Consider the following 26,745-nt stretch of genomic DNA (forward strand, 5'->3'; position numbering starts at 1 on the left):
TCCAAAAAGTTTTGATCGGTACTAATGTAGGGAAAGATATCTGCAGTAGAAAAAATATATATATTTATCTATGGGTTTTTTTTGGACAAATATTATGTCCTATGTGAAGGATGTGAATACACAAGACTCACACCAAACGGAAGTTCAATCATGCTTGACATACAGGAACACTGAAAAATAATATTCAAAGTTTATTCCTTGGATTTACTTTTTTTTTTTCAGTTATGTGGTTGTAAACAATTTATTTGGGCTGAATTTAAACAAACAAATTAAGTTGAACATTACTATGTTTAATTTGTTTGTTTAAATTCAACACATATTTGTTTGCAACAATTTTGCAGACATCTATTTTTTTTCAGTGAATGAACCCTGTTGGATCTCACATGTCAAGAAAGCTCACATTTCAGCTACTGATGTAAATCTTTAAAAAGTAAACAACTAAATTTTTGCGGATTTATTTAAAGATGTCCTTCATGACCGTTTTGAAGTGTTTTGGGTGACTATATCTTAATTGAAGGGACAGAAATATGCAGGTTGTAATAAAAAACATCCTCATCTATGTTCAGAATAAACGAAATCTACTACACACAATCTCTGGCAGTTTACTATTGGTTGTTTGCCTGTGACCTTTTCTTTGCCGCTCTCTTTTTCTGCAACACACGCGTTTAAACAGGATGAGGCAGAAACACGCAAGATCTGATAGAAAGAGGCAGCATTCACATCCGGCAATTAACCATGGACTTTGACTACCAAAAGATTAAAGGTCAGTTATCTATAACCAGCTTCTGAACCGCCATAATCATTCTTTGCTTGCAGAAATTAACAGTTTTCGTGTTGAAGTAACAAAATGCATTTCTGGCGATTTCAGGATGTTGTTTACTTGCTTCATCTGACGAAAAAATGCAAATGTTTTTTAAAACCTTAAAATGTTTATATTTATTTTGATACCAGATGCAGCTGTTATTTTGTCTTAATTATACATTTTTGTATAATATATTTTGTGAATTTATTTTAAGTTTGCTAAAAGAGTGAAACATATTGTGCTGTTCAAATAGAAAAAGACAAATGTACATAATACTCTTCTATAATATCGACTAATTCTGTCTCTAACTAGGCTACATGTCACATTATCTTTGGCTGTATACAGGGGAATTTGTCGTTGACTGGAATGTTTTGACGTTTGTGTTTGTTGCTCGTGTTGCTAGGGTGTTTAACAAAGAACGTAATATTTCCGTTCTGAGCTTCACTGTAGCATTCGATATTTAGATATATAATAGACCTACTATCAGATGCCAAATATACCAAGTTAAAATCTCAGTGTCTGTTTGATTGTGTTTAAATAAAAACATGTTATAAAGGAAATTAACATCTGGCCAAAGGCAGGAAGCTCCACAGTTGAAAACAACATTATTAGCACAATCCATTCTATTTCAAATAAGTGGTTTAACAGGGCAACAAATATGTTCACAGTATTTTCTTTTTTATTCTTTATTTCCTTATTATTCTTCGTCTGGATAAAATTTCTTTTAGTTTGGCTGGAAAAATAATTGTGTTAAACAAACCACTGCTGTCGTCATGGCAAAAGTATTGGAAATTAATTAATAAAATTATTGTGTAGATGTTTTTGTCACCAACAGTATAACAGTCTGAAGATAAAATTGGTGAAAAAAATTAAAAGTGATTTTAGGCTTCTATTTTAGAATTATGAACAAGCTGGTTGATGCAACATTTTTGTCAATATTGGACTACGGTGGTGTTATTTATGTGCATTCTTCATCTCAGTCTGCATGCATTGGATACTGTTTACCACAGTGCACTAAGATTTATAACTAATTTTAAATCATTTACTCATCATTGTGTGTTAAAGGGGACGTTGGTCTGCTTTGTCCATTCGTAGGCTCAAGCATTGGCATATCTTTGTCTACAAATCTATATTGGGTTTAAATGCAGACTGATATGGGAAAAAAAGGCTTTTAAATACGCAGCACCTTTTGCATGGAATAATCTACAAAGTTGCAGTTTAAAGAATGGATTTCACTAAATGCTTTTATAAAGTGTATGATTTATGAAATTCAAACACAGGCTTGTAGATGTTTGGAATAGTTTGTTTGTCAATGTGATTCATGTTAACTTTCAATTGTTTTTTTGTTTGTTGTCTGTTAGACCCATGTGACATGTATACTGCCTAATCTTGGCCAGGAAGAGATTTTTTGAATCCTGGTAAAATAAAGGTTATAGTAATAATAATAATAATAATAATAATAATAATAATAATAATAATAATAATAATAATAAAGAATAATAATATCAAATTCAGTTTGTTCCTTTTTACCTTTATTTTTCTGTTAATGAGTTTTTCCACAAAAAAAAAAAAAAAAAGTTTCGTACATTAAGGATTAATTGCATTGCTGCACAGTTGGCATGGGATGATAACCGGTTTTAAGGTTTACTGTGGTTTAGAAAAATCCGGTTTTAACGGTTTTAAAACCGTTTAAATTTTCTGTTATACCGTTCCTAAGGTATTTGTAATTTTTAGGTGGTTTTCCAGACTATTTTATTGAGATTTTTTTAGGACAACAGAATCTCCAGCAAAAAAAAAAAAAAAATCCTCCACATTAAAAGCTACTGGTCAGTCTATGACTCTGGAAACATTTGAGCTATAGATGCTATAGACCTGAACAGTGCAGTGACTTTATATATAAAGAAAGAAGCCTTTTTATGCCTTTTCAAGTTGTAAAGAAATCTGTGTTTTTGAAAATAATGATGACAGCGATGACTTATATTAATTATTTAGCCTGACATGTTTATGGTTTCAAAATATTTTAAATGTTAAAATAAAATACACCTTGTTCAATGGGGAAAACGTTTTACCCAGACATTTAAAAAGAAAATTTTTTAAAGCATAATATCATGAAACCGTGGTATTTTTATCCAAGTTTATCATACTGTCAGAATCTTATACTGGCCCTTGTCCACTGTACAGATGCTGAATTCCAGCAGAGAGAAGAGAGACTGGGTGATTTTGCTATCCACCATCCAGTCCCAAAGCCCCGTCCATCTGTAGCCACAGAAAACCATCTCACTCCCAAGAAACCTCCAGTAAAACCCCGCCGGAGCATTAAGGGTCGTCCCACAGCCCAGCAAGAGGCTGATCAATTAAACCAGAGCCAGCAGAAGGAAAATGAGGTAAATCTGTAATGAAATATGTTTGATTTATTTATAATGCTTATTTTCAATGCTTATTAATTTATAATACTATATATATATATATATATATATATATATATATATATATATATATATATATATATATATATATATATATATATATATATATATATATATATACATATATATATATACATATATTATTATTTTTTTATATATATATATATATATATATATATATATATATTATGCAAAATAATGAAATACATAATTTGTAGTAGTACGGCTGCATGATATTGGAAAATCTGATATTGCCATATTTTATTTTTCTGCGATAGATATTGCGATATAATTGCGAAATATTTCTCAAGATAGTGTGAGTAGCACTAAATAATGTTTTTTTCTGGGGAATCTACCAGTATTCAAGTGTAGAAATTGATTAATCACAAAGCTTTTTTTACTTTGCTTCGTGTCGTCTCTAGTCCAAATATCTACAAATTCTTAGATCTAGTAAAAATATAGCTTTTTTTCAACTTCAGAAGAAATAAGGCAAAATAAGAGTTTTTCTTTAAAACAAGCACAATTGTCTGCCAGTGGGGTAAGTAAAATAATCTTGTTTTTGCTTTGAAATGTAGATATTTGGACTAGAAACAAGAAATAAATTATGTATAAATACTGTAATTAAATACAATTCAGTAGCTCCTGGTCAACAATAATTCAGATTCAACATTGCATATCTTGTGATGTGACTATTGCGGATACACACATTGCTATATCGATGCTGAAATTATATATTGTGCAGCCCTAATTTATAGAGTTTATGGGCAGAAAATAACAAATAGGACAATCTAACAACAACATTTTTCAGTGAAAATAGACAATAATGTAATGTGATGTTAGGTCACTTACCTTCAAATGAGTATACAAACTAAATTTCATGTTTTCAAATGTTATGTTTTCATTGATTTTACCTGTTTATTAAAATTGTATTTAACATTTTTCTCCAACATAATTTGTATGTATTAATTTTTGGGCCACGATTAGGCTTAATCGGAATCTGAGCGCGCAGAAATCCACAGATTTCTACAGATTTGTAGCCCATCATTGAGTCTATTCATTTACTTGTGTAAATTTAGATTTCTCCAGTTTTTAAATTAATTTCAGTAATATTGACAAATATGAAAATGTTCATTTGATATATTTACAATAGAGTTTGTGAATTAATATTTTCTGTCATTTAGAAGATATATACAGTAATAGACTTGCTTTGTTTACCAATTAAGTAGATCTAATTGGACATGCATTGTAAACATTAAATAAAAGTTAGAAAGGTATTATTTTTTATTTCATGCATAAATCTGCTGATTTTTTTTTACAAAATTCTGCGCAGAAATTGCAAAAAATATCCGTAGATTCCTTCTGGCCCTAGCCATGATCATAGGGTATTTTGTTAAATGAACTAATCTAATGTTTATGCACAGATATATTATTGTAAAGCTTCTATAGAAAATATTAATTATATATGCATTTGAGGTTTTAAAAAGCCCTCGAATGTACTCAAAGACTAAATGTGCGTATGATATCACTTCCTCAAGACAAAATAACTTCTGTCAGCGGTTCTATTACTTTCTCTAAAGAGTTGTTTGAAGCAAAGAAATAGGAAGTTGGTCAGTTCATCTACAAAAACCAAAGAGCGATCAGTCTTGCAAATATAATGTGTGCATTTCAAAAATAAATGCAAGCCTTTTTGAAAATTATATAAATTTGACATTCTTAGCCATTTCAAAGCAGAATGTATTGTGATTGGTTGCTTTTGTTATTCATCAGCTGGAAAACATATCATTCTGAAAGGGATTTTAAAAATGTTATCCTCTTTATCATAGCACCTTTTAACATTTTAATGATTGTTTAAACTTTATAGTTATCATCACTGGAGTGAATGGGTCTTCAGAGTGTCATTGTGTTGAATTTATAAAAAAAATTACTGTACATAAACAAGAAGTTAAAACTGAGCAACTTCCTTTTTGATAACAGTTTTATACTCTATGTTTGAGTTCATCAACTGTTTTGCTGTAACTTGTTATTAAATTAATAATGTTATTATCTAAAATATAACCACCTTTAGGAATGCCAAAGCCTAATTTCAAATAAGGGCATTTGTGTAGATTATATTGAAAACAGTACAGAACTGGAAGTAAATGGGGTTGTAGAGAAAATTTTAACTAAAAAATGGTTGAGAAATGCCACATTTTTAAAAAAAAAAAAGAGAGGTACATGCAACTCATCGAATTAAACATGAATTTTTGAATTAGAAAACAAAACAAAACAGTATTCTATTGTAAAAGGTACTTTACAAAAGTTTTTTCCTCTTTTATCCACTTTTTAAGTTGTTAATGTTTCTGGTTCCACACCTGTACTCATTTGAATTGGGAAAATCTTAATCGCTGATTTTAAACACTTTTTAGTCATATCAGGCATTAAAGTCTTTTTTTATGAGATTTGACATGGGGATAAACAGTAGTATTACTGCAAACTGTTTCTGTAATAGGCTTGTACCCTTTGTTGTTTGATTTTGGCATCTGATAGCCCATTTTAACCCAGAAAACTGAAGAACACATAATATCCAGCAGCTAGCTCTCTGCAACTGCCCACTGAAGCTAAACAGGGCTGTGCCTGGTCAGTACCTGGATAGGAGACCACATGGGAAACCTAGGTTGCTGCCAGAAGTGGTGTTAGTGAGACCAGCAGGGGTGCTCAACCTGCAGTCTGTGTGGGTATTAACGCCCCAATATAGTGAAGGGGATTCTATATTGCTCAGTGAGTGTTTCAGGAGTGCTCAGTGTCTTTCGGAGGAGACATTAAAACGTGGTCTGTGTTCTTTAAAAATTCCAGGATGTCCTATATAAATTATTATTATTATTACAATTATTATTATTACAACACATAATAGAATCTATGGTTAGATAACCAAAATGAACTATAACTACTATAGAGGCATACATTAAATTCAACTGTAGATTGCAGAAGAAATGTCTGAGGTAAGGCCAACTGCTATTGTTGTCCTGGAGCTCATATCTCCAAATGAAGAAGGTACATATTAAATACTTCAACATTCACTCTTTTTTTAATCTGTCAAATATAATTTAAGGATGCATAAAACAATTTTTATATGTGTGTACCTTATATCTAAATACCATTGTACTATTTCTGTTTAAGATGGCGGTAAAGCGAATAGATCCTGCTCTGGTTTTGGGTCCCCCGAGGCCCCTGGAGGCTCTGTCTCCATGTCTGCGTGCGAATACTCTGCTGTGGTTTGAAAGAACGCAGCTGCCTCGACTGCAAACACCCGGACAGCCTCTGCCCTGTTGGCTCCATGGTTTTGCTACACGCAGGTTACAGCCACATCTAAATAATCGTTCAGAAAACATTGCTAAAAAAAATAAAAAATAGGTGCACAAGCAAAGTTGCATGCACACAGATGTTAAATGGTGTCAAAAACATATAACATATGGTTTACATGTTCACATAACCTGTGTTTATCTGTCTCACTTAGGGAAGCGGAACAGCTGCTACAGGATAAACCGCTAGGGTGTTTCCTGTTGAGACTCAGCGAGTCAAAAATCGGCTTTGTGCTGTCTTACAGGTACTTTCACTCAAACAGTGACCTGAAGTATTTTGAAGACTAAAAACTAGCTATAGCTAACTATAATTATAACAATCACTTTAGTAGCTTCCACACTATATCACTCAGTAAAGTTTTGTTTATAATAAGCAGTCTACCACTTTAGGTACCATTATAGCTTTTTATAGAATTACAATGATTAAATAATCTTTATAGTTATTAATATAATTTTTGGAGTGTTGTTGAAGTTAAAGCAGTTTACTTTTTGATTATTGTGACAATTGTACAGTTTTGTTCAATAAAAATATTCCCAAGCAAAATTTAAACCAACTGTTTAGCAGTTTTTCCTAAATGAATCAGCATTTTTTAACAAATCAAATACTTCTTGTTATTGTTTTTTTTATTACATCTATCTATTTATTATCTACAACACAAAATAGACTAATGAGACTAAAAATCTATGGTTAGATATACCCAAAATTAACAAAATGGCATATTTAGCTGCTATAGGCATACATTAAAGTCAGCTGTAGATTCCAGAAGAATTGTCTGAGGTAAGGCCAATTCATTAATGCTGAACTGCTGTTGATGCCCTTGAGCTCACATCTTAAAAATTATCAAAAGTTCAAATAGGCGTTATCTATAGAAATACACAGTATATTCGAAGTCTAAACAACTATTCATTTTTACCTAGAAATAAAACTGTGATCACATCAAGAGTCATCTTTTTTTTTTTGACTTCATGTATTATTTTAGCATTTAAAATCCAACATAACATATTTCATGGGAAAATATAGTTTGTTACTTATTTTAAAATACAACTACATTGGATATTTTAGCTATGCATTGTGGTCAAATACATTTTAGTGTCTTATGGCCCGTTTCCACTGAGTGGTACAGTACAGTACGGTACGGGTCGGTATGGGTCACCTTTATCAGGCTTGCATTTCCATTGCCAAAAGGGTACCAATGGTATGGGCGTAGGCGTGGGCATGGTGTATGACAGAATGTTGCAGTTGACGTCATTCTCTCTGGAGGAAAAGTTAAAGTAAAGCTGTACGGGTCGTTCACATATCATATGAGAAGCACTTCTCACAAAACAGATGATTTATGCACATAAATACTTGTGTATAAATGTTCATTACTAACCTTTCTATGAACAGGTTTGATTATAATTGCAGATCAATGATAGGGCGGAAATAGCCTACTGTAACATCTGCAATTGTATAAAATCAATATATAAATAAATAAATTCAACATATATGAACACATACAGACCCTTACAGTCTCAGATACATTACCAATCACAGAAAAACTACACACCGCATACATTTAGTCCTTATTTGCTTTCAAAAACAACATGCAACATATAGCCCACAATCATCACCAGCGCATATAACCTCTGTTAGATAGTAATTCCATTATTCCGAGTTCATAATAGTCCAAAAGGTGATGATAATTGTAAACATGGCAGTTTGTTTATGTTTTAGGTTACTGAAACAATCATTTGTTTCTCTGCTTTTTCGGCTTCTCCTTTGTTATTTTTGCAAGTCACTCTCAAGTTTGCCCCGTTCTGAAATGATCGGGTGTCATAAGCACTTCAGTAATCACGTGCACGTCATTATGATGAGCTCAAGAAGTTTGTTATTTCAAATATAGACGCATGGCGAACGCAAACGAGAAAACAAAACTGCTTGTGCTTTAGACGGCCTTGTAAACAACTACAGGGCACAGGGTAGTTCTATCAAGACGATGACAAGGTTCATTTAAGCTCGGGTTGACCATGGGTGATCATTATATGTATACAGTATTACGGTGTAATATCTCGGCTGTGTTTTTGAAGACGTATCTACCACTCTGTGGAAATGGGCCATTTGTAAATAGTATCTGTATAGTATATCAGTATATAACCATTTCTAGTCTCACTCTCTTTTTAAATAACAAATTAATTCCAAATCCTCAGAGGTAAGGACCGGTGTCGTCATTTCATCATTGAAGAGGAGGAGAGTGGAACATTTGATAGTGTGTATCTAATTGCTGGAGAAAGCAGCCATCATAAAAGCCTGGAGAACTTGATCAGCTACTACACCCAAAATCCCGTGGGGCCCTTTAATGAGTTGTTGACTGTGCCTTGTGTGCAGGTGAACACTTTATTCCTCTCACTAAAATTCATTCATTCATTCAGTTTCCTTCAGTGTAGTCCCTTATTTATCAGGGGTCACCACTGCAGAATGAACCGCCAACTATTCTGGTATAAGTTTAAGCAGTGGATGCCTTTCCATTCGCAACCCAGTACTGGGAAACTGACTAAAATTCACAAATGTACAAAATTATGTACTTCTAATTAATGTTTTTTTTCTTGATATCTAGCCTTATGTGGGCATTGAGGAGATTGAGAGATTGAGAAACAAGGAAACAGAGGTAAATGGGAAAGCAACAGATCAAGATGAGAAGACAAAACTGCCCATAGCCATCGGTCCAGCTATTCTAAATCAGTTACTCACAAACCCACCCAACCAGATCACATCTGCTACAGGAGAGACTGTGCAGTACGCAGCAGTAAGAAAGCCACTGAAAAAGACTGTCTCATTGCCAGAGTGCAAGTGTGCAGCTGAAACAGTGCCTCCTGTCCTGGAAGTGAGTAATTACATTCAACTTTTTCTCTCACAATGGGCTATACTTTTTGCACAGCTAATGTTTATCAGCCAATGATAAACTTCCAGTAAAGGGGTTTATGTGACTATTTTTAATTTAATAAGGTTCCTTTTACAGCATCTATGTTGTAATGTAATTTAAATATAATCAGTTAAATACACTTAAGCATCCATATGGTTGTTAAAGCGCGAAAAAAGAGACGAACAATCGTTTAAACGCAGGCGCCGTCATTAGCAACAGGCTAACGCAGAAATTCTATTGAAAATACTGAGGTAAAATTAATTTCCATATTTTAAAGACATGGCATGGAAAAGTGTAACATTGCATATATTAGATTTTTTATATTTGCTTCTTGTTTGGTCTAATACCCACTTTATATCGTATGTCAGACAGGCAGTGAAGATTGCTGTTTTTTTGTTTTTTTTAAAGAAAATTTTGAAAAATTTGAAGGCTATTTCAAATGCAGCCTCCAAATGCATCCTTCGTGAAGAATTCAACTGGTGGATCCCTGAATATCCCAAGATTCATTGCACGCTAATAACTGCAGGACATTTTTAAAAGAAAACTCAGATCACAGTTTTAAAGAGCTACTATTATGCATTATAAGATGTCATATTTTGGTTTTGGGGTCTCCAACAACAGTCTGATATGCATGCAAGGTCAAAAACACTTTCACTGTCTTATAATATGCATTTATTTTTGCCTAATTATCCCAACGACTCCTATATGATTTGTTCAGCAAATCATTTGGTCCCAAACTGCTCCTTAGCGCGATGCTAATCTGTGCTGATTGGTCCGATGACCCAGTCTGTTGTGATTGGTCGACTGTGAGAAATGCCCATTACGGCTTATCAACAATTTTGAAGTAGTCAGAGTGCAGAGTGTATGTGTGAGCCCAATGCAGGAATGTATTAAAGCCATACAGTTAAACACCAGCATATTGCTCTATTCTTAACCCTGACACACATACAGTATTAATCCATCCAGTAGCAAAAACTGAACTGTTTTGAAACTTGACCGCCACACATGTAAAAACAGTTGACGGTGGCCATAACAACGACAAACGGCAGTGGATCTTAAGCTCACGAACGCTTTTAAATCCGTAAACAAAGTGGCACACACCGCATTCTCAATGTGGTTTTAGACGCAATAGTTAATCAGAGTTAATCAGATATATTACAAGCCACGTGGAGCGGTTACAATTAACAAAACACAATTAAATACATATTTTACAAGCTGAGAAAACAAGGAGGCAACCATTTTAATCGCACTTACTTACACTTGTGAAATGGAGGAAGAAACTGATCCATGAACTGTGTATTGTAAAGTTCCTGTCAAGCTCAGACAAAGTCCCATACATCAATAGTCTTTTCTGATCCTTCTTTTAAAAAACGGCCGATGAATCCCCCGTTGTAAGCATGTAGATTGCTGAAGCACTTGTCAGAAAAATGACGGAACACAGCACAAGGCTGGAGCTATAATGCTGAAGTATTTTTGCAAAAATAAACTTCAACCACTGTATCTTCACAGCCTAATCTTTGGGTAGGAAAATTAACTTTCCCTCAAACTTCAGAGCACATCGTCTTCACAACAAGATTCGACCGGGAGTCGACTCTTTTATAGATGAATCAATAGTTTTAAACACGGTGCACTTTCAGATTTAAGCCTTTGCTGGATATTTCACTTCACATAGAGCTGTGCTACACACTGCATAGAAGGTCATTTTAAAAAACCCATAATAGGGGCTTTAAATGTTTTATTCTACTTGGATATCTAAACATGTATAAAAAAAAACAAAAAGAGTATGAAATTTCTTACTAAAAAAGTGATTTCATAGACAGTTTACATTTTAATATGTACATCTGAACCGTGTGTTGCTTTCAGATCACTTAATATAAGTTTTAAATTCACTTTGAGAAAAAGAAATTACAATTTTTATTACTGCTTATTAACGGCAGCTGTTACGGTTGCCTAGGTGACGAGATCCGTCCTCTGTAGGTTAGATTGTCTGATTTTACAATGTTTGGTTTGGCAAAGTCCCTTTAGGGCAAGTCATTTTACTCGGCGGCCATCTTTAAAACGCCTCTTGGGCAGTATGCTTGGGCCTTCTGTCTGATTGGGGAAACATAAAATTCTTAAAAACTGTTAGCCAAGCTTACGAACACATTACATATTTGGAATCACCAATAAAATGAAGCCACATGTCTCATAAGTTTTGTTTCTAAACGTTGAATCATAGACTGTAAAAGATATGGCCTAGTATCCGTGACGTCACCCATAGGTTTCTGAATAACGCAAAAGAAACTACTAGTAGGCGTGGCCAACCGTTGCCAGTTTTATATTTTATTTTTGAAGCACACTAGCTTATAGATATACTTAAAGCTGCAAAAACAGAATGAAACTAACATCTAAATTGTTTTAATTTAAATTCACGGGACATTTAATACCTAGGTGTTACTGCAATACATCTGCAATCTAAGATGTTGTCATGGCTTTTTTTTCTTTAACTGTGTATATCTTTTTAGACATAATCTACATTGTAAAAATGCTATAGAAATAAAGATGACTTCACATTTTTATTTGTAACTCCAACCCCCAAACTCTTTTTCCTCCCTCTAGAATGGCACATCCGAGCCTGCTGAAAGACCCTCAAATCTTAGTTTAACAGGAGATCAAGCTCATATGGTGGACGCCCCATATGCTAGAGTTAAAAAAACTCCCAAAGCGGCATCAGAAAATACTTCCAACATGAGCACCGACCCTGACCTACAGGGTGCGACGGCAGCTTTCACCCCTCCATCCATCCCAAACTTTGACTCAACAGCAGACCCCAAATACTGGCAACTGGAGCCCATGCACACCTATGAGGAGACCCCGTTCACACACAGCCGACCGGAGGACATTGACTGCTATGCTGTGGGTTGGAGAAGGCAAGCGGTTGGGGATGCAGGTAAAAAAATAAAACATTTGAAAAGATGGTCATACTTTATTTTGATAGTCCGTTTGTTGAATTTAAGTTACATTGCATCTACATGCCAACTAATTCTTATAGTAGACTGTTAGGTTGAGGTTAGGGTTGGGGTTTGGGCTAGTGTAAATTGACATGTACTTGCTAAGTTTCGTATAGTCAGTTAAATGTCTGTTGAAGGAGCAGTATCAGAAGATATTAAGCAGACAGTCTACTAATACTCAAATGGACCATCAAAATAAAGTGTTACCGAAAAGATTTGAAAGAAAATAAGCATCCGAATGTACTAGAACTTATTTTAACTTGAATTTGTGAATTGAATTTTAAACAATGAACAACACACCAACTGAAAGGATATACATTTTACGATTAGCTCACCCCATAATGAGCTAATAATAACCACACTGAACTGAGCTCAACTGAACTGAACTTAAACACTACAAACTGAACTACACTGTTCCAATTTACTATGACCTTTTATGTGAAGCTGCTTTGACAAAATCTACATTGTATAAGCGCTATACAAATAAAGGTGAATTGAATTGAATGAAAATTCTCTCATTATTCTTCCTCATTTTGTTCCAAAACTATAAAAATTATTTAGTTTGTCATATTCAGTAAATATATTTTTAAACAAAACTTTAGATTTTTGCCCCTTCACAAAGTTTGTCAACCTAAAAGTTTACAAATGTTCATAAATAGATGCAAAAATACATCCAATGGAACTTTTTCACTTTAGATTTCATTTGGGAGGTAAAACTTGTCAATTTAAAGTCACAATATGTAAGATTTTATCATTGAAATATCCCCAAAAAACTCTAGAACAGTGTTATATATATTGCTATATGTTGTTACATTTTGCAAATCTTTTGAAGAATGTTCAAATCCAGAAAAATAACTATTTTAACTAGTGACACTGACCCTGTTCTGTGTAGACGTCATCTAATAATGGTGAAAATACATACTGTGCCTTTAAGATAACAATAATTACACATTGTCAACAGATTTAATTTATTCTCGTGCAACACCCAATGAGGTTCATTATTGCATAATGTAAAACACCAACATTTTCCCAGGAACCAATAAAATTTGCTTTTGTTCAACAAGCCGGGCTGTGCTGCAGTCTACTTTTAGACACGCACTTGCAAACTCCCCTTTCCTTTGTTCCCTCAGGGGAATACCCTCCTCCATTTTAAAGTGTGTTCCCCTTTTTCAAGTGAATGAGGGAAACTTACATGGACATACCTTTGAGAGTCGGCTTCATGTACCACTCCAGCATCTTAGAATGCAACGCGATTGTGACGTCATAACACTGTAGTTCCCAAGTGCTCAAGGGTGTAGGGCATTCCATTTAAACCCATTCAGATGTTCTGCCAGTAGTGGAAAATTGTGTGATGTAAGCAATGTCATACATCTGGGGGAACAAGATGGAGGGAAGTTAGCGAGTAAAGGGCATAAAAAAATTGGACTGGAATGCAGCACAGGTATGGTTGGCTTCAGTTTACCTTTACCGATCAATGAAGAGCAATACATATATGGTGCGTTCCAAATAGGATACAGTATATCGCCCTCGGAAGGGATGCAAAAATCATGGCTGCCATATTGAAGTGTTGATCCCAAACCGAAGTGCTCAAAACTGGCTACTTCAAAGGGTCCTTTGGAATTAATGATTTAAAAAAATACAACTGATGAACACTTTAGGTCATCATTTTTTGAGCAGGGGCACAGTCTCCAACTGCACATAATTTGGAAGGGCTCATCCTTATGCTCTTATCCCTACAGAGGGAGCCTCTGAATGGAATCCAGTGTTAATCCGTTGATCACATAGTCATTGAGTCTCTTCAAAAGACTCTCCTCACCTCAAAAGATTAAATTACTTATAGATTACTTTTGGACATAGTTTTTTTTTTATTTTTATCTCTATATAAATGGGTTTTTTGGGGGCGAGGGACAACAATCTGTCAGATTTGATTCAATTTTACAAATGGCAAAAGGGTGAGTAAATGTTTCACTTTAGAATGAACTAATCCTTTAAGATATACCAGTAACCGTGCATTCACACTGGGCTTCAGTGCCAATGCTTGACAGAAAGCATGTCTGAAGTTGGGGCTGACGCAATCATCATAGTAGCTTCAGCCAATGAAATTAGTCTGCAATGGGCTACTGTCTAAGCTGGGGTATTTGCATAAAGCGGCCTGATTGGCTGACGCTTCCATTGGCGCTTAAAAATGTGAGAAATTCCCAAATTAAAAGTGAATGGGAAGCGTTGTCACTGACGCCCTGTGTGAATGGGGTGTAAGACCTTAATCACCTGAACCTCTCTGAACAAAACCAACCAAAAACTCTTCTCTCCCCCACCACAACACACAACTACCTCAAAACATTATGCAAGTCTGAGTGTGCCACACACGGGTGAATGGGCTTGACAAACCACCTGTAGCTTTCTAGCTTTCATTTTAACCACACAATTTCTTACGATCACTCAACATCTCAAAAAATAACTTCATTCATTTATTCATTCATTTTCTTTTCGGCTTTGTCCCTTGATTAACCTGGGGTCATCACAGTGGAATGAACCAACAATTTATCCAGCATATGTTTTACGCAGCGGATGCCTCAAAAAAATAACTAAATAAACATCATGCATTTATGAAGTGAGCTCAGGCAGCCCGGTGGCTCAGTGGTTAGCACTGTTGCCTCACAGCAAGAAGATTGCTGGTACGAGTCCCAGCTGGGCCAGTTGGCATTTTTTATGGAGTTTGCATGTTCTCGTCGTGTTTGCGTGGGTTTCCTCTGGGTGCTCCAGTTTCCCCACAGTCCAAACACATGCACCATAGGTGAATTGAATAAACTAAATTGTTCGTAGTGTATGAGTGTGTGTGTGTGTGTGTGACTGTATAGGTGTTTCCCAGTACTGGGTTGTGGTTGAAAGGGCATTCGCTGTGTAAAACATATGCTGGAATAGCTGGCAGTGTCATTCCGTTGTGGCGACCTCTAAAATAGAGACTAAGCTGAAGAAAAATAAATAAATGACTGAAGTGAGCTTCACGCAGGTGAGTAGGATGGACAAACCACCTGTAGAAACACTCTTTTCTCTAAAAACAAAATAAACAAAAACACCCCCGTCCTTTCTTACTCATACACTTAATTCTCTGAGCACAAACTGTTCCTTAGTATAATTAGCACTTCTTGTGTGCATTGCCTCTTCTTGTTGAATCGCTGAATGCCTTCTCAATTGTAAGTTGCTTTATGCAAAAGTGTCTGCTAAATAAATAACTTAACGTTAATGTAAGACATTGTGAAAATAAGCTGCTTGCTGTTTTTATGTTTCCCCCAGTAACCCTCCTAAAGAATCATGAATATTCAGAAGTGAACATCAAGGGTGCTCAAGAAGGCAACTCTGTACCCAGACCCGGACCTAGTCTTCCTCTTAGACCACCTCCAAGATCTACTCATGGCCCTTTGCGACCTGAGATCAATGCGCAGGTAAATGTCCATGAGATGTTTTAATGTGTTCAATACTGTAGAGCATATTTAGCCTGTTAAAAAAATAATAATACTTTTATTCTTTCTCAGAGTTTTGGTGTGTCTCCAATGATGGCTCAGACCCAGTACTCTGGTTTCCATCATTCAGAGCAGCCACGACTGGATGATTCCTCCAACTCCATTTATGAACAGATTCCAGAAAGATCTAGACCACCTTTGCAGCCCCCAAACCCCAGACGCTGACCTCAGGACTGTATAGATTTCTCAATATAAAAAAAATCTGAGAACAGCATAGCATGTATATGTATCCAAATGATGCAAATGTGACGTTGGACCACAAAACTAGTATTATATTGCACCAGACGGGTATGTTTTTCTTTTGTGACAAAAAATTAGAAAATTAAGATAATATATATTGTACATTTTCTGCTGTAAATACATCAAAGCTCTATTACATTGCTATAAAGAAGTTCATAAAGACAGCTTACAAGGCGATTTTCTAAGTATTTTAATATTTTTGAATTCTCAGATTACAGATATTCAAAGTGGGACCAAATATTTTTCATATGCAGATAATGCTTTCATCTATGTTATACTTATTTATTCAGCTTTCAGGTGATGTAGAAAACCTGATGTAGAAAAATTGACACAAATATAATCTGTATATACATTAATAAATTTATAGGTAACACTTTACAATAACAGTACATGAATAATGATGTGTTAATGTGCAAACTAAATATTACTTTATTATGAATTAATGATAAGTTAAGGCACACGCTAATCATGAACTAACTATAACGTCACAAGAGTTCATGTCTGAATAACGGCTACATTAACTACTTGTTAGTATACACTTGTAGTCATGTACGTCTATTCAATTTCAATAAACCTCTTTTATTGAATGGTGTTGTGTACAACAAACTACCACCCCCCCACACTCGCCCCCACCATTTGGATATTATATAATGTTCTGAATGTATGTTTGAGAGAAGCTTAATAATCACCCAGAGCTTTCCAAAGTATATATCAGTGATAGTATTGTGAGGGATTTTATCCAGGGTGCGAATTACAGGGGGGTTGACCTTTTCTGCAATATATGAATATACACTCTGTGAAAAAATCTTTATAGATATCCAGTCCTTTGTAATGGTGGTCACACAAAAAATAAAAATATTTATATGTACAGCTATATAAGTAACCCAAACAGTACTACATTTCTTATCACTAAAAATGAAAAAATAAATAAATAAATAAATAAAATTACTCAGGTGAGGTTTTAACTCGGGTCGGCGGCAAGACTGCAAGACTCCTTTAACCACAGTATTACCTTCAATTGATGGCTTAATCTTATTCTCCCCTTTTTTGATTTCTGATCAAGTTATGTCAGATTTATTAATGTAGTGAATCGTCTGATTTTCATTGAGCAGGTGTAATATTCATTAATACTAATTATTCAAATTCTTATATTCACTAAGGTGCCGCTGTTTGGGGTTGAATGATAGGTACGTCATCATTAACCTGCAGGCTGCATTTTGCTCACAGGGCTGCAAGAAAATAAAGAAAGAGCGTAGCTGCGGCAAATAAATGAATAAATGAAAAAAAGTGCGATTGCTGGAAGTGCCAGCAGCTAGGGACACCGGCCCTCATGGCCAAAAACGGACCGGCCCACTGGGAATTCTCAATCCGGGCATGTGGTAGTGTTCACAAGACACTTTTCTTGTTAAATGGGGGTTTGTTTTTATATACATCTTAAAAGTAGAGTCAAATTAGCTGCATAGTTTGTATTATTTGACCTACAGAAACCTCTAAATTAGCCAATCTGAGTACACTGTAGGTCAGAATACACCAAGTTTCCCACAAAACACTGAACATTTAAATACATTTTATTATACGTCATTAAAATAAAAAATTATATTTATATATATATATATATATATATATATATATATATATATATATATATATATATATATATATATATAATGATTTACTTAAGCATGTATTATACAAACTAAAATTATACCGAAAATAGTCAATGTATAATTCGCACCCCGATTTTAACTCAAAGCTCAAACCAAGACTAAAAGTTTGAACTTTATTCCTTTCAAGAGAAGCATACTTGCCAACACTCCCGTTTTTCTCAGGAGTCTCTCTTATTTCAGACCCATCTCCCGCCTCCTTCCTGTTTTGTTATTTCTCCCAGAAAACTTCCGTAATTCTGCCTGGATTTTCTCCCAGATTTTCAGAGACAAATGTTGGCAGGTATGTTGTTTAGCCCTATCTATCAAGATTGCAAACTACCACTTTATTGTAATACAATTACTACTATATTAAGAATGGTTGTTTTTAAAAGAAACCTATTCTGCTAAACAAGGCTTCGTTTATTTGATCCAAAAACTGTCATTTTGTGAAATCTCTTTCCAACTAAAATATACATTTTTAGAGTTATAACACGGTCATACTTTACAATAAGGTTTCATTAATGAATAGATTTACTAACGAACTAACTATGAACAATACTTGAACAGCATTTATTAATGATAGTTTAACATTTACTAATGCATCAATAAAAATCTAAATTCACGCTTGTTATAAGTTAATGCACCAACATGAACTATACATAGAACTGTATTTTCATTTACTAATACTGTAATTAATTGTTTCCATGTTAGCATATGCATTACCTAATACAACCATATTGTAAAATGTTACCCATTACTCCTTCAGTGTCACAGGATCCTCCAGAAATCCTTCCATTTAGCTAATTTGCTTCTTAAAGATGTTATCAGTGCTGGAAATGGTCATGTACAATGCTTTCTTTGTATTTTTTTGGTAACATCAAAAGAACACTTATCTGAAAGAATGTTACATAAACGCCTGTGACTATTAATCTTATGCATCCTTGCCAAATTGAATACCTTCCAAAAAAATAAACTGCTACACAACCCCACTTCAAATAGATCAATGTAGATAAATGTAGCCTTGGTCGGCAGAAAAGACTTAAGAATTACCAACCATTTTCATCAAACCTAATATTTTTAAAATTCAAAAGATAATTATTCTGTCAAGAACACACTGCTGACCAAACGAGAAATAAATCACAGGAGCACACAGCAGACACACTGATAAAAGCCCATTTTGGACACACATCTTTGTAAAACCCTCTTTATTTCCACAAACAAGCCTCACATTGATCATGAAGGGCTGTACAGTTCTGTTTAGCATCGGAATCTTGCACTCATTACAAAATGAAGGAAACATGATCGGAATGGCCACTTTCAATGTCAAAAGCGGCTTGACAATGATCCTACTTTAAGCTTCAAAAGGCCAGATCCTCAAATTAACCGCCTGATGAAGACCAACAACACTTAAAAACAGATTAAATCGTTGAGCGTTTACCCCAATATGGGTAATTAATTTATTCAGAAACAATATTCTCAACCCACCCAAGCTGGCCGCCCCTCTCCCACCTACCCATTCACGCAATGACCCCTGATCTTTTTTTTGTCCTGCAAATGGCAAACTCAGTTCTTTTTGCTCTTTGGTGAGTCGTATTTTCTCTTACTGGAGTACCAGAGGAGCAAAGGAATGCCAATGGAGGGAAGAGTCATGACGCCAAAAGCTGCCCAGTCCAGCTATTAGAAAAGAAATAAAAATTACACCATTATAATAACAGCACAGATTATCAAACATTCAAGACCATTTTATTCAAATTTGGCATGCCAATTCACTTACGTAATGTGGAGAAAAGCGTCTGTCGAACTCTCTCTGGGCCAGAATGCCACCTTGACCTGGAGCACTTGTGTAACCAACCTAAAAGGTTGGAAAGAATGAAGTCAATAATTATTGGCACTAGCAATAATGCAAGATTTTGATTGGTCCTCAAAATACAGAAATTAGATTTAAATAAACTTTTTATAAAATAAAATAAAAATTTTAAAAAAGCTAGTTTTGTCATTTACACGCCATGTCACAAACCAGTTTGAGTTCCTTTTATCTGCTGATCACTGAAAAGATTTAGAAAAAATGTTAAACCACTGACTTGCCTAGTATTTGTTTTTCCTACTATAAATGTCAATGGCTACCAGTTTCCAATATTTTTCACAATATGTTTTGTGTTCAATGAGGAGGAAACTCAAAAGGTTCAGAATGACTTGAAAGTGAGCAAATAGAGAGTACATTTTTAATTTGGGGGAACTATCCCTTTAATTTATAGATGCATTAAATCACTAAACGTTTTGCTCAAATCAAAGAAACTTTACATTTTTAAGACATGTAAATTACATTTCTTACAGATTTTTAAAATCCTGAGATATTTTTAAAAAAATGTTACACTAAATAAAATACATTTGTATATAAAAAAATAAGCCCATTACCCATCTCACACACCTTTTTGGGACCAAATATGGGTAATAAACATTCATGTATGCCTACTGGCAAACCACCGCAGCATGAAAATCACTGACCACTTTGTGGAAGTAAAAATGATTAAACTGGAAAACATGTATTGTATGATTCATGTACCATTTTTGTTTTAATTTTTAAAAAAAGAATACATTTTAGCAAAAAGATTCTAAACTTTTTTCCCCATTCACTAGTTTTTCTGTTCAGAATCCAAAAGATTATATATTTTAAAGTATGCTGTAAACTGATAGCCATTGACATCCATAGCAAGACAAAAATCCTATGGAAGTCAACACCCGTTTCCAACATTCTTCGAAATAACTTTTTTTGGGTTAATCAGCAGAAAAACTCAAATAGGTTTGAAACAAGCGGACAGAGCAAAGGACAGATTTTTTTATTTTTGGGTGAACTATAATTTTAAAACTGTTTTCCCATGCTGACTGTGTACAGAAAATAAGGCCTGTGCATTATTTAATATTCTCTATCGTTTATTTTGTGTTGCAAAATACAGTGTTTACTGTAAAAATTAGCTCATCCAAATGTTAAAAAGTATTACCGTAAAGACAGAAACGAGCATGCTCGCAAGTACAATTTTTACATTTAGCTTTTTTTTGAGATATCAAATGTTGTGCCTTTAATCATTAGATTAAAAGAATGTTTTACATTTCCTTAATACTTCTATATTTATAAATCAAACATTTGCCCAGTAGTTCTAAATAAAGTGAAAAAATAATCACATATGAATGAGTACATTTGAGTAAATACTTTATGTATTTAAAATATAAATCTATTAATGATTGCACTGTGCTATATCGTGATGTATATGTATGTGTGCATGCATGTATTTATCAGGATACGAGATGACGCATGATAAAAGATATGTCATATTGTCAAGCACTACATTTTCACTTACCACAACCTGTCCGCCCTCCTGTGCAAGGTAGCTAACAGAGGCAGAGGTAAAGTTGAAATATCCAGCTTTCAGTGGCCGCAGAACCACTGTGTGAGAAACATTACTGGCACTGTAAAGAAGAGTTAGGAAATATAATCTGATTAACAAGAGTAAATCAAACACCCTGGCTGTCTGGCACACTGCAGATGACGACCATTAATAGAACCTAGAGTACTCAGAAAGAATAAAAAATAAATCTAATAAAAATGGCAATTTTAGGCAATTAATTTGCAGTTATTGTAATATAACCTTTGTTCATTGGATGTGGTTTATCATGGTGCACTAAGATTCATAACTGACAGTAAAGCTTCAACTCATTGTACATTGTATAACAGTAGCTTGGCCTTCTGTTGACTAGGAGAGAAATGCGGTGGTATTTGTTTACAAGGCCATCTTGGGACATTGCATTCATACCTCTGCCGTCTTGTATAACAGAAAACTTTCGAGAAATATTTGCCTCCATTCTCAGATGTTATACTCTTTATATTCCTTTTGTTGATACTGAATTGGATTAGAATGCTTTTATGCATACAACTTCGTCCTTGTTTTCTTCAGTCTAAATCGAGATTACAAAAATTGGTGTCTTTAGATCATTTTAAGTCCATCACTTAGCACATGCAGGGTGAATCTATCATTTGGAACACTCTTAAGTGTAAGAATTTACTACTGATAATTTTATCATTTTATATGTTTTTTTTTAATACTAATTTATTTTGCAGACCAATATTTAATAGTAACTATAAGACTAAATGGATCAAGATGATTGTATACGTTCAATGTCTACGTTAAAGAAAACAAATGAATTGGTGAGAAATTAGTTCATGACTAATTGTATAACTTTTTTTGTTATTCATATAATTTGCATTACTCCACTTTTCAACTAAAGAATGTTACATTTGTGCGTCAACTGCTAACGCTCAAACAATGAATTAAGAAATAGATGTCAACATATGGTCTGTTTGAAATTTGGTGAGATTAATTTAAAATGTTCCAAATGTTAATTTGAAATGTATTCTTTTTAATTGTTACGAAAGATAAAGCGCTGCTTCACAAATTTAAAAAGTCAAGAGTTTAATTTATACGTTTAATGAATTGGGATTTCTATTGATTTTAGTAGTGCCAAAAGATTATTAAATTACCTAACACTTACAACCAGGATTCCCAGGTGGCAACCCCTAAAATGTTATTCAGAGCAACAATAGAGTACATTCCAAATCATTTTAGCAATAAGTTATGACTTATTAATAATAATAATAATAATATTATAAACTAGATACAAGGATCATTATAGGGTCTAAAAAATACAAAAACTAATTGTCATTTATAATCTTTACACTATCCTTCATACCAGTTTTACCCAATTGTTAAGAATACATTTAAATACATATTCAAACTGATAACTCATTTTAGATCAAAGTCATAACAAGCATGTCGTTTTCTTCAAACAGTTACACTGAATGTAGTGCAATTTTATGTAAACTCTTAATGCTACATCATGTCTTGCCTTTCACGCATATTTAAAATATGAAAAAGGATACGGAGCAATGCGATCCCACTTTACATTCAGCATTCCTGAGACAATGCCGAAATCTTCAGGAGGGAAAGAGTCATCGGACAGCTCAACCTCCAGGGCAGCACTAGAGAATAAAAATAAAATAAAATACAAAGATAAAATAAAAAAGATATAACAATAAGACATCAATAGCAATAAATAATACACAGGATAAAAATCTAAAACAGTTTTATAAGGCTTACTTTACAAAAAAATTGCACCATTTCACTTTATTTGCCATAAAGTCGCCTCAGATATAAATCATTGTCTGATAACATTAAAAATAGGGCAATTTTTTTTTGGCTTTTTTTTTGCCTTATTAGACAGGACAGTAATGAGATAGGAAGCGAAGTTAGGGAGAGGGGGGTAGGGTTGGCAAATGTCCTCGAGCCGGGATTTGAACTCGGGACACCCTTAAGTGCTACTGCACCATGTGTCAGCGCGCTAACCACTAGGTTAATGCGCCAACAAAATAGGGCATTTTAAAAGTATATTCAACACGTTTGTTTCTGTTGCAATATTGACATTACAGGGGAACTTCTTTGAGTAAATGTCCATAAGTGAGTTTCATGTGTCTGATACGGCAAAAAAATAAACAATCTTACTTTAAAAGAAAAATCATCCATCATCCATTAGAGAGCGGAAGAAACAAATCAATACCTGGTGCCCACATTGTAGATGCTGTACTGCAGGGTAAGATCTCGTCCCTCTACAGCATAACGGTTCAACAGGGACTTGGAGGCCAAAAGACGAGCCCCCTCTTCTCCTGCCACCAGACCCACCACAGCAACCAGAGCAAATATACAGAGTATCCTCATCTGTGGGGGAAAAAAATGACATGAACAACATACAAAACTGCTGCTGACCATATGAGAGAACAATTAACCTAAAGACACAACAACAACAACAAAAGTTATCACTAGGTCCACAGAATCTATACTCGCAGTAATCCGCACATCATTAGCCCATCGAATCTATTTATTTACTTGTACAAATTTATATAAAATTTCTTTATTAATTTCAGAAATATTGTCTAATATGAAAATGTTCATTCGATTTATTTACAATACAGTTTGTAAAGTAATATATTCTGTCTTTTAGTAGATATGAAAGACGTGCTTTGTTTACCAAATAAGTGGATCTAATTGAATTTGCTTTGTAAACCTTAAATAAAAGTTAACATTATTTTTTTCATTTCATTTATTAAGATTAGTTATGATACTCCCAAAACCATTCAGCATAAATCTGCAGATTTTTTTTTTTACAAAACGTGCAGAATTAGCAAAAAAAAGTCTGCAGATTCGGTCCGGCCCTAGTTATCACTAATGTGATGCACTACAACTGTGAAGTGGTGAATACAGATACAAAAAAAAAAAGTTAATAAAAATCATAAAACATTTACATTAGAAAAATTACCTACATATTTTACAGTTGGTTTGGCATGATTTACTGTACAGTACGAGGCAAAAAGAATAAATATTTACGAATTTACGAAGAATTGAGCACTTGGATTTAACAATTCATTTTAAACAGATATTGATTTTAAAATAATAATAATAATTTATTTAAAAATATAAAAAAACAACACATTATACTGTAAATATGGATTGAGTTAAAGTTGGTTTTATTCGCACTAATTTAGACATTCTCCTTGCTAATATAACTTCAGAATAGGATTATTTTCAAATTCTAAATGGGTAAATCATATTATCAGCCAAGGAATGTCAAAGTATAACGTTGTTCACAGTCAATTAAATCGTGCTAATGCTGTTTTGAAGTCGTACTTACAATATAGGGGCCGTTAAATGAAGGAATATGCGAATATAAAACCAACTTCACCTAAATTAAATATGGAGGATCCCACACTATCCCTTTATGTTGTCCAAACTTAATCGTTTTTACAAATTTAGGTAGATTAAACAAAAAAACTATTAGGTTGTCCCAAAAACAATTTAAGAATTGTGCCGTTTCAACTCATTTTAAATAAGTAATTTATACAAGCAGTACTGAAAAGCCAGTTGTGTGTACGCTTACGTGTACAACTCTAATCACAAAAAACACACACTTCTGTCTTTCAGAGTCATTGTTTTACCGCAAACATATAATAGTATTTAATGCTGCAAAAAAAATACCTGTTAAGCATCAACATTTAATTAGAGAACCAACGCAATTCTGATATATTCTAGTTTCAACAAGGTGAAAAACTGTGATTACGTGTACTTCAAATATTTATCAAATCTTAATTAAAACATTAACTACTTACATAAAGCCTACACAATCTCGGAAAAACATTGATATAATGTGTTACCCTCAGCTTATTTTGTTTATTAACCGTAAATATTTAGCAGCAACTTTACCTTCATCTGCTCGAGCCTCAAAATCACGAAGACAGCTCGACGCACGCGCAGATGATTTTAGTCTTCCGCTAGCATGACGTGTCGCTGTGCTCACGGACACAAGCTACATCCTACAGTGCCGCCTGCTGCTTCGGGTGGAACTTTGTTTCTGAATATGGACAGTTTTTATGTAAAGTCTGAATTTATGCTTAAATCGTAATGAAGTAAAACAAACTGAAAATAAAAACTTAACTGTTCAGTATAACTGTTAACGTGAAGACCTAAGAAAATAGGCTATCTACGATTATTATTACAATACAAAGTAAAGTTGAAACAGACAGCCTAATTAAGCATCCCAAAATTTAAAAATAACGATTAAAGAGGCATCCAAACACAGATCAGCATTCCTAAAACAAGGTACAATATAACAAAAGGTTTCTAAACAAACAAACAAGTAAAGAAAAAACTGTATTACTATTGTATTATTCATTTATTTATTTTCCTTCGGCTTAGTCCTTCATCAGTGTTCGTCACAGTGGAATGAACTGCCAACTTATCCAGCATATCTTTTGCTCGGATGCCTTTCCAGCTGCAACCTTAAACAACATTCATTTTTGTCACCCAAAAACATTTATATATATCGTCACCTTGTAATTATAAGGTTCTATCTGAGTTCTGAATGATTTTAAGATATTGAAAGTTTTTGCATTCCATATAGCAAATAGTTTATGTGTTTAAAAACATTTGTTTTTAAATAAAAAGTTTTAAAATGTTAACAACTTATATAAAAAAACATCCCATAATGTAAATAAGTTGTCATTTAATAAGATTATGTCAATATATATATACATGGTGACGTGATGGCGCAGTAGGTAGTGCTGTTGCCTCACAGCTGGTTCGAGCCTTGGCTGGGTCAGTTGGCATTTGTGTGTGGAGTTTGCATGTTCTCACCGTGTTTGCGTTTCCTTTGGGTGCTCCGGTTTCACCCACAGTCCAAAAACATGCGGGGCAGGTGAATTGGGTGTGTGTCTGATTTTACGCATATTTTGCAATTGCAGGAATGTTCCCAGTGTATGCAGTATACATCATTCTCTGTACACATTTACAACTTCTCTGACAGGTAATGTGATTTGTATGTTTATTTCAAATAATGTTCAGTCCCATGTGACTCTTGCCATTTATTTTGATGTACGTTAGACTTTGGTCAATTTGAACATTTGCTATGGAAACCATTTTCAATATCCCTTTTTAAGTTTAAGTCAGACATTTTATTAACCACATAAAAATATTTATACTTTTCTATATTATACTATACTGAAAGTAAATCCAATTTCAGCATTTGGAATGCAAAGTTGCTAGATTTATATGTAAATAAAATTTCTGTGTTAACTAAATGAAAAACAATAATTTTGTTAGATAAAATGAAAATGTGGTCATAACTACAATAAAAACCATAGGCCGTAACAGGTACGTAACATAGCATACTTAGAAATATATTTAATCTGTTCTCTGGAAACATTCTCGTTGTAATGTTGATATAATAAATATGATCTTGCACAGCTATATATTAACTTTTAAATGATTTAGCAGATAAAGATT

At 33.9% G+C, this 26,745-nt stretch overlaps 2 protein-coding genes across 2 annotated transcripts; one reads left to right on the forward strand and one right to left on the reverse strand.

Annotated features, from left to right (window-relative positions):
* Positions 1 to 671: 671 nt before the first annotated feature.
* si:ch73-109i22.2 (uncharacterized) lies at positions 672 to 16,956 on the forward strand. Its single transcript, XM_056480237.1, has 9 exons — positions 672 to 763; positions 2,984 to 3,186; positions 6,385 to 6,560; positions 6,722 to 6,811; positions 8,754 to 8,931; positions 9,161 to 9,427; positions 12,065 to 12,395; positions 15,751 to 15,899; positions 15,990 to 16,956. Exons 1-9 carry the CDS (start codon positions 736 to 738, stop codon positions 16,140 to 16,142), a joined length of 1,575 nt encoding a protein of 524 aa, XP_056336212.1. The 5' UTR covers positions 672 to 735; the 3' UTR covers positions 16,143 to 16,956.
* A 2,097-nt stretch (positions 16,957 to 19,053) lies between these two features.
* Positions 19,054 to 25,256, reverse strand: ssr2 (signal sequence receptor, beta). Its single transcript, XM_056480475.1, has 6 exons — positions 25,168 to 25,256; positions 23,471 to 23,628; positions 22,797 to 22,895; positions 21,220 to 21,328; positions 19,638 to 19,715; positions 19,054 to 19,537 (listed from the first exon to the last, which is right to left on the reverse strand). Exons 1-6 carry the CDS (start codon positions 25,171 to 25,173, stop codon positions 19,427 to 19,429), a joined length of 561 nt encoding a protein of 186 aa, XP_056336450.1. The 5' UTR covers positions 25,174 to 25,256; the 3' UTR covers positions 19,054 to 19,426.
* Between the last annotated feature and the right edge of the window lie 1,489 nt (positions 25,257 to 26,745).

This window comes from Danio aesculapii, chromosome 19 (assembly GCF_903798145.1).
Source record: "Danio aesculapii chromosome 19, fDanAes4.1, whole genome shotgun sequence".
NCBI classification, from domain to species: Eukaryota; Metazoa; Chordata; class Actinopteri; order Cypriniformes; family Danionidae; genus Danio; species Danio aesculapii.

What these genes read in the sequence shown, in the direction of transcription:
- ssr2 (XM_056480475.1), bottom strand. An exon ending in ATCTACAATGTGGGCACCAG is followed by an intron (nt 22,896 to 23,470) that starts GTATTGATTTGT and finishes TTTATTCTCTAG; the next exon opens with TGCTGCCCTGGAGGTTGAGC. An exon ending in GACGCTTTTCTCCACATTAC is followed by an intron (nt 19,538 to 19,637) that starts GTAAGTGAATTG and finishes CTTTTCTAATAG; the next exon opens with CTGGACTGGGCAGCTTTTGG.
- si:ch73-109i22.2 (XM_056480237.1), top strand. Translation starts at nt 736, where the DNA reads ATGGACTTTGACTACCAAAAGATTAAAG. An exon ending in TGACTGTGCCTTGTGTGCAG is followed by an intron (nt 8,932 to 9,160) that starts GTGAACACTTTA and finishes CTTGATATCTAG; the next exon opens with CCTTATGTGGGCATTGAGGA. An exon ending in GCAAGCGGTTGGGGATGCAG is followed by an intron (nt 12,396 to 15,750) that starts GTAAAAAAATAA and finishes TGTTTCCCCCAG; the next exon opens with TAACCCTCCTAAAGAATCAT.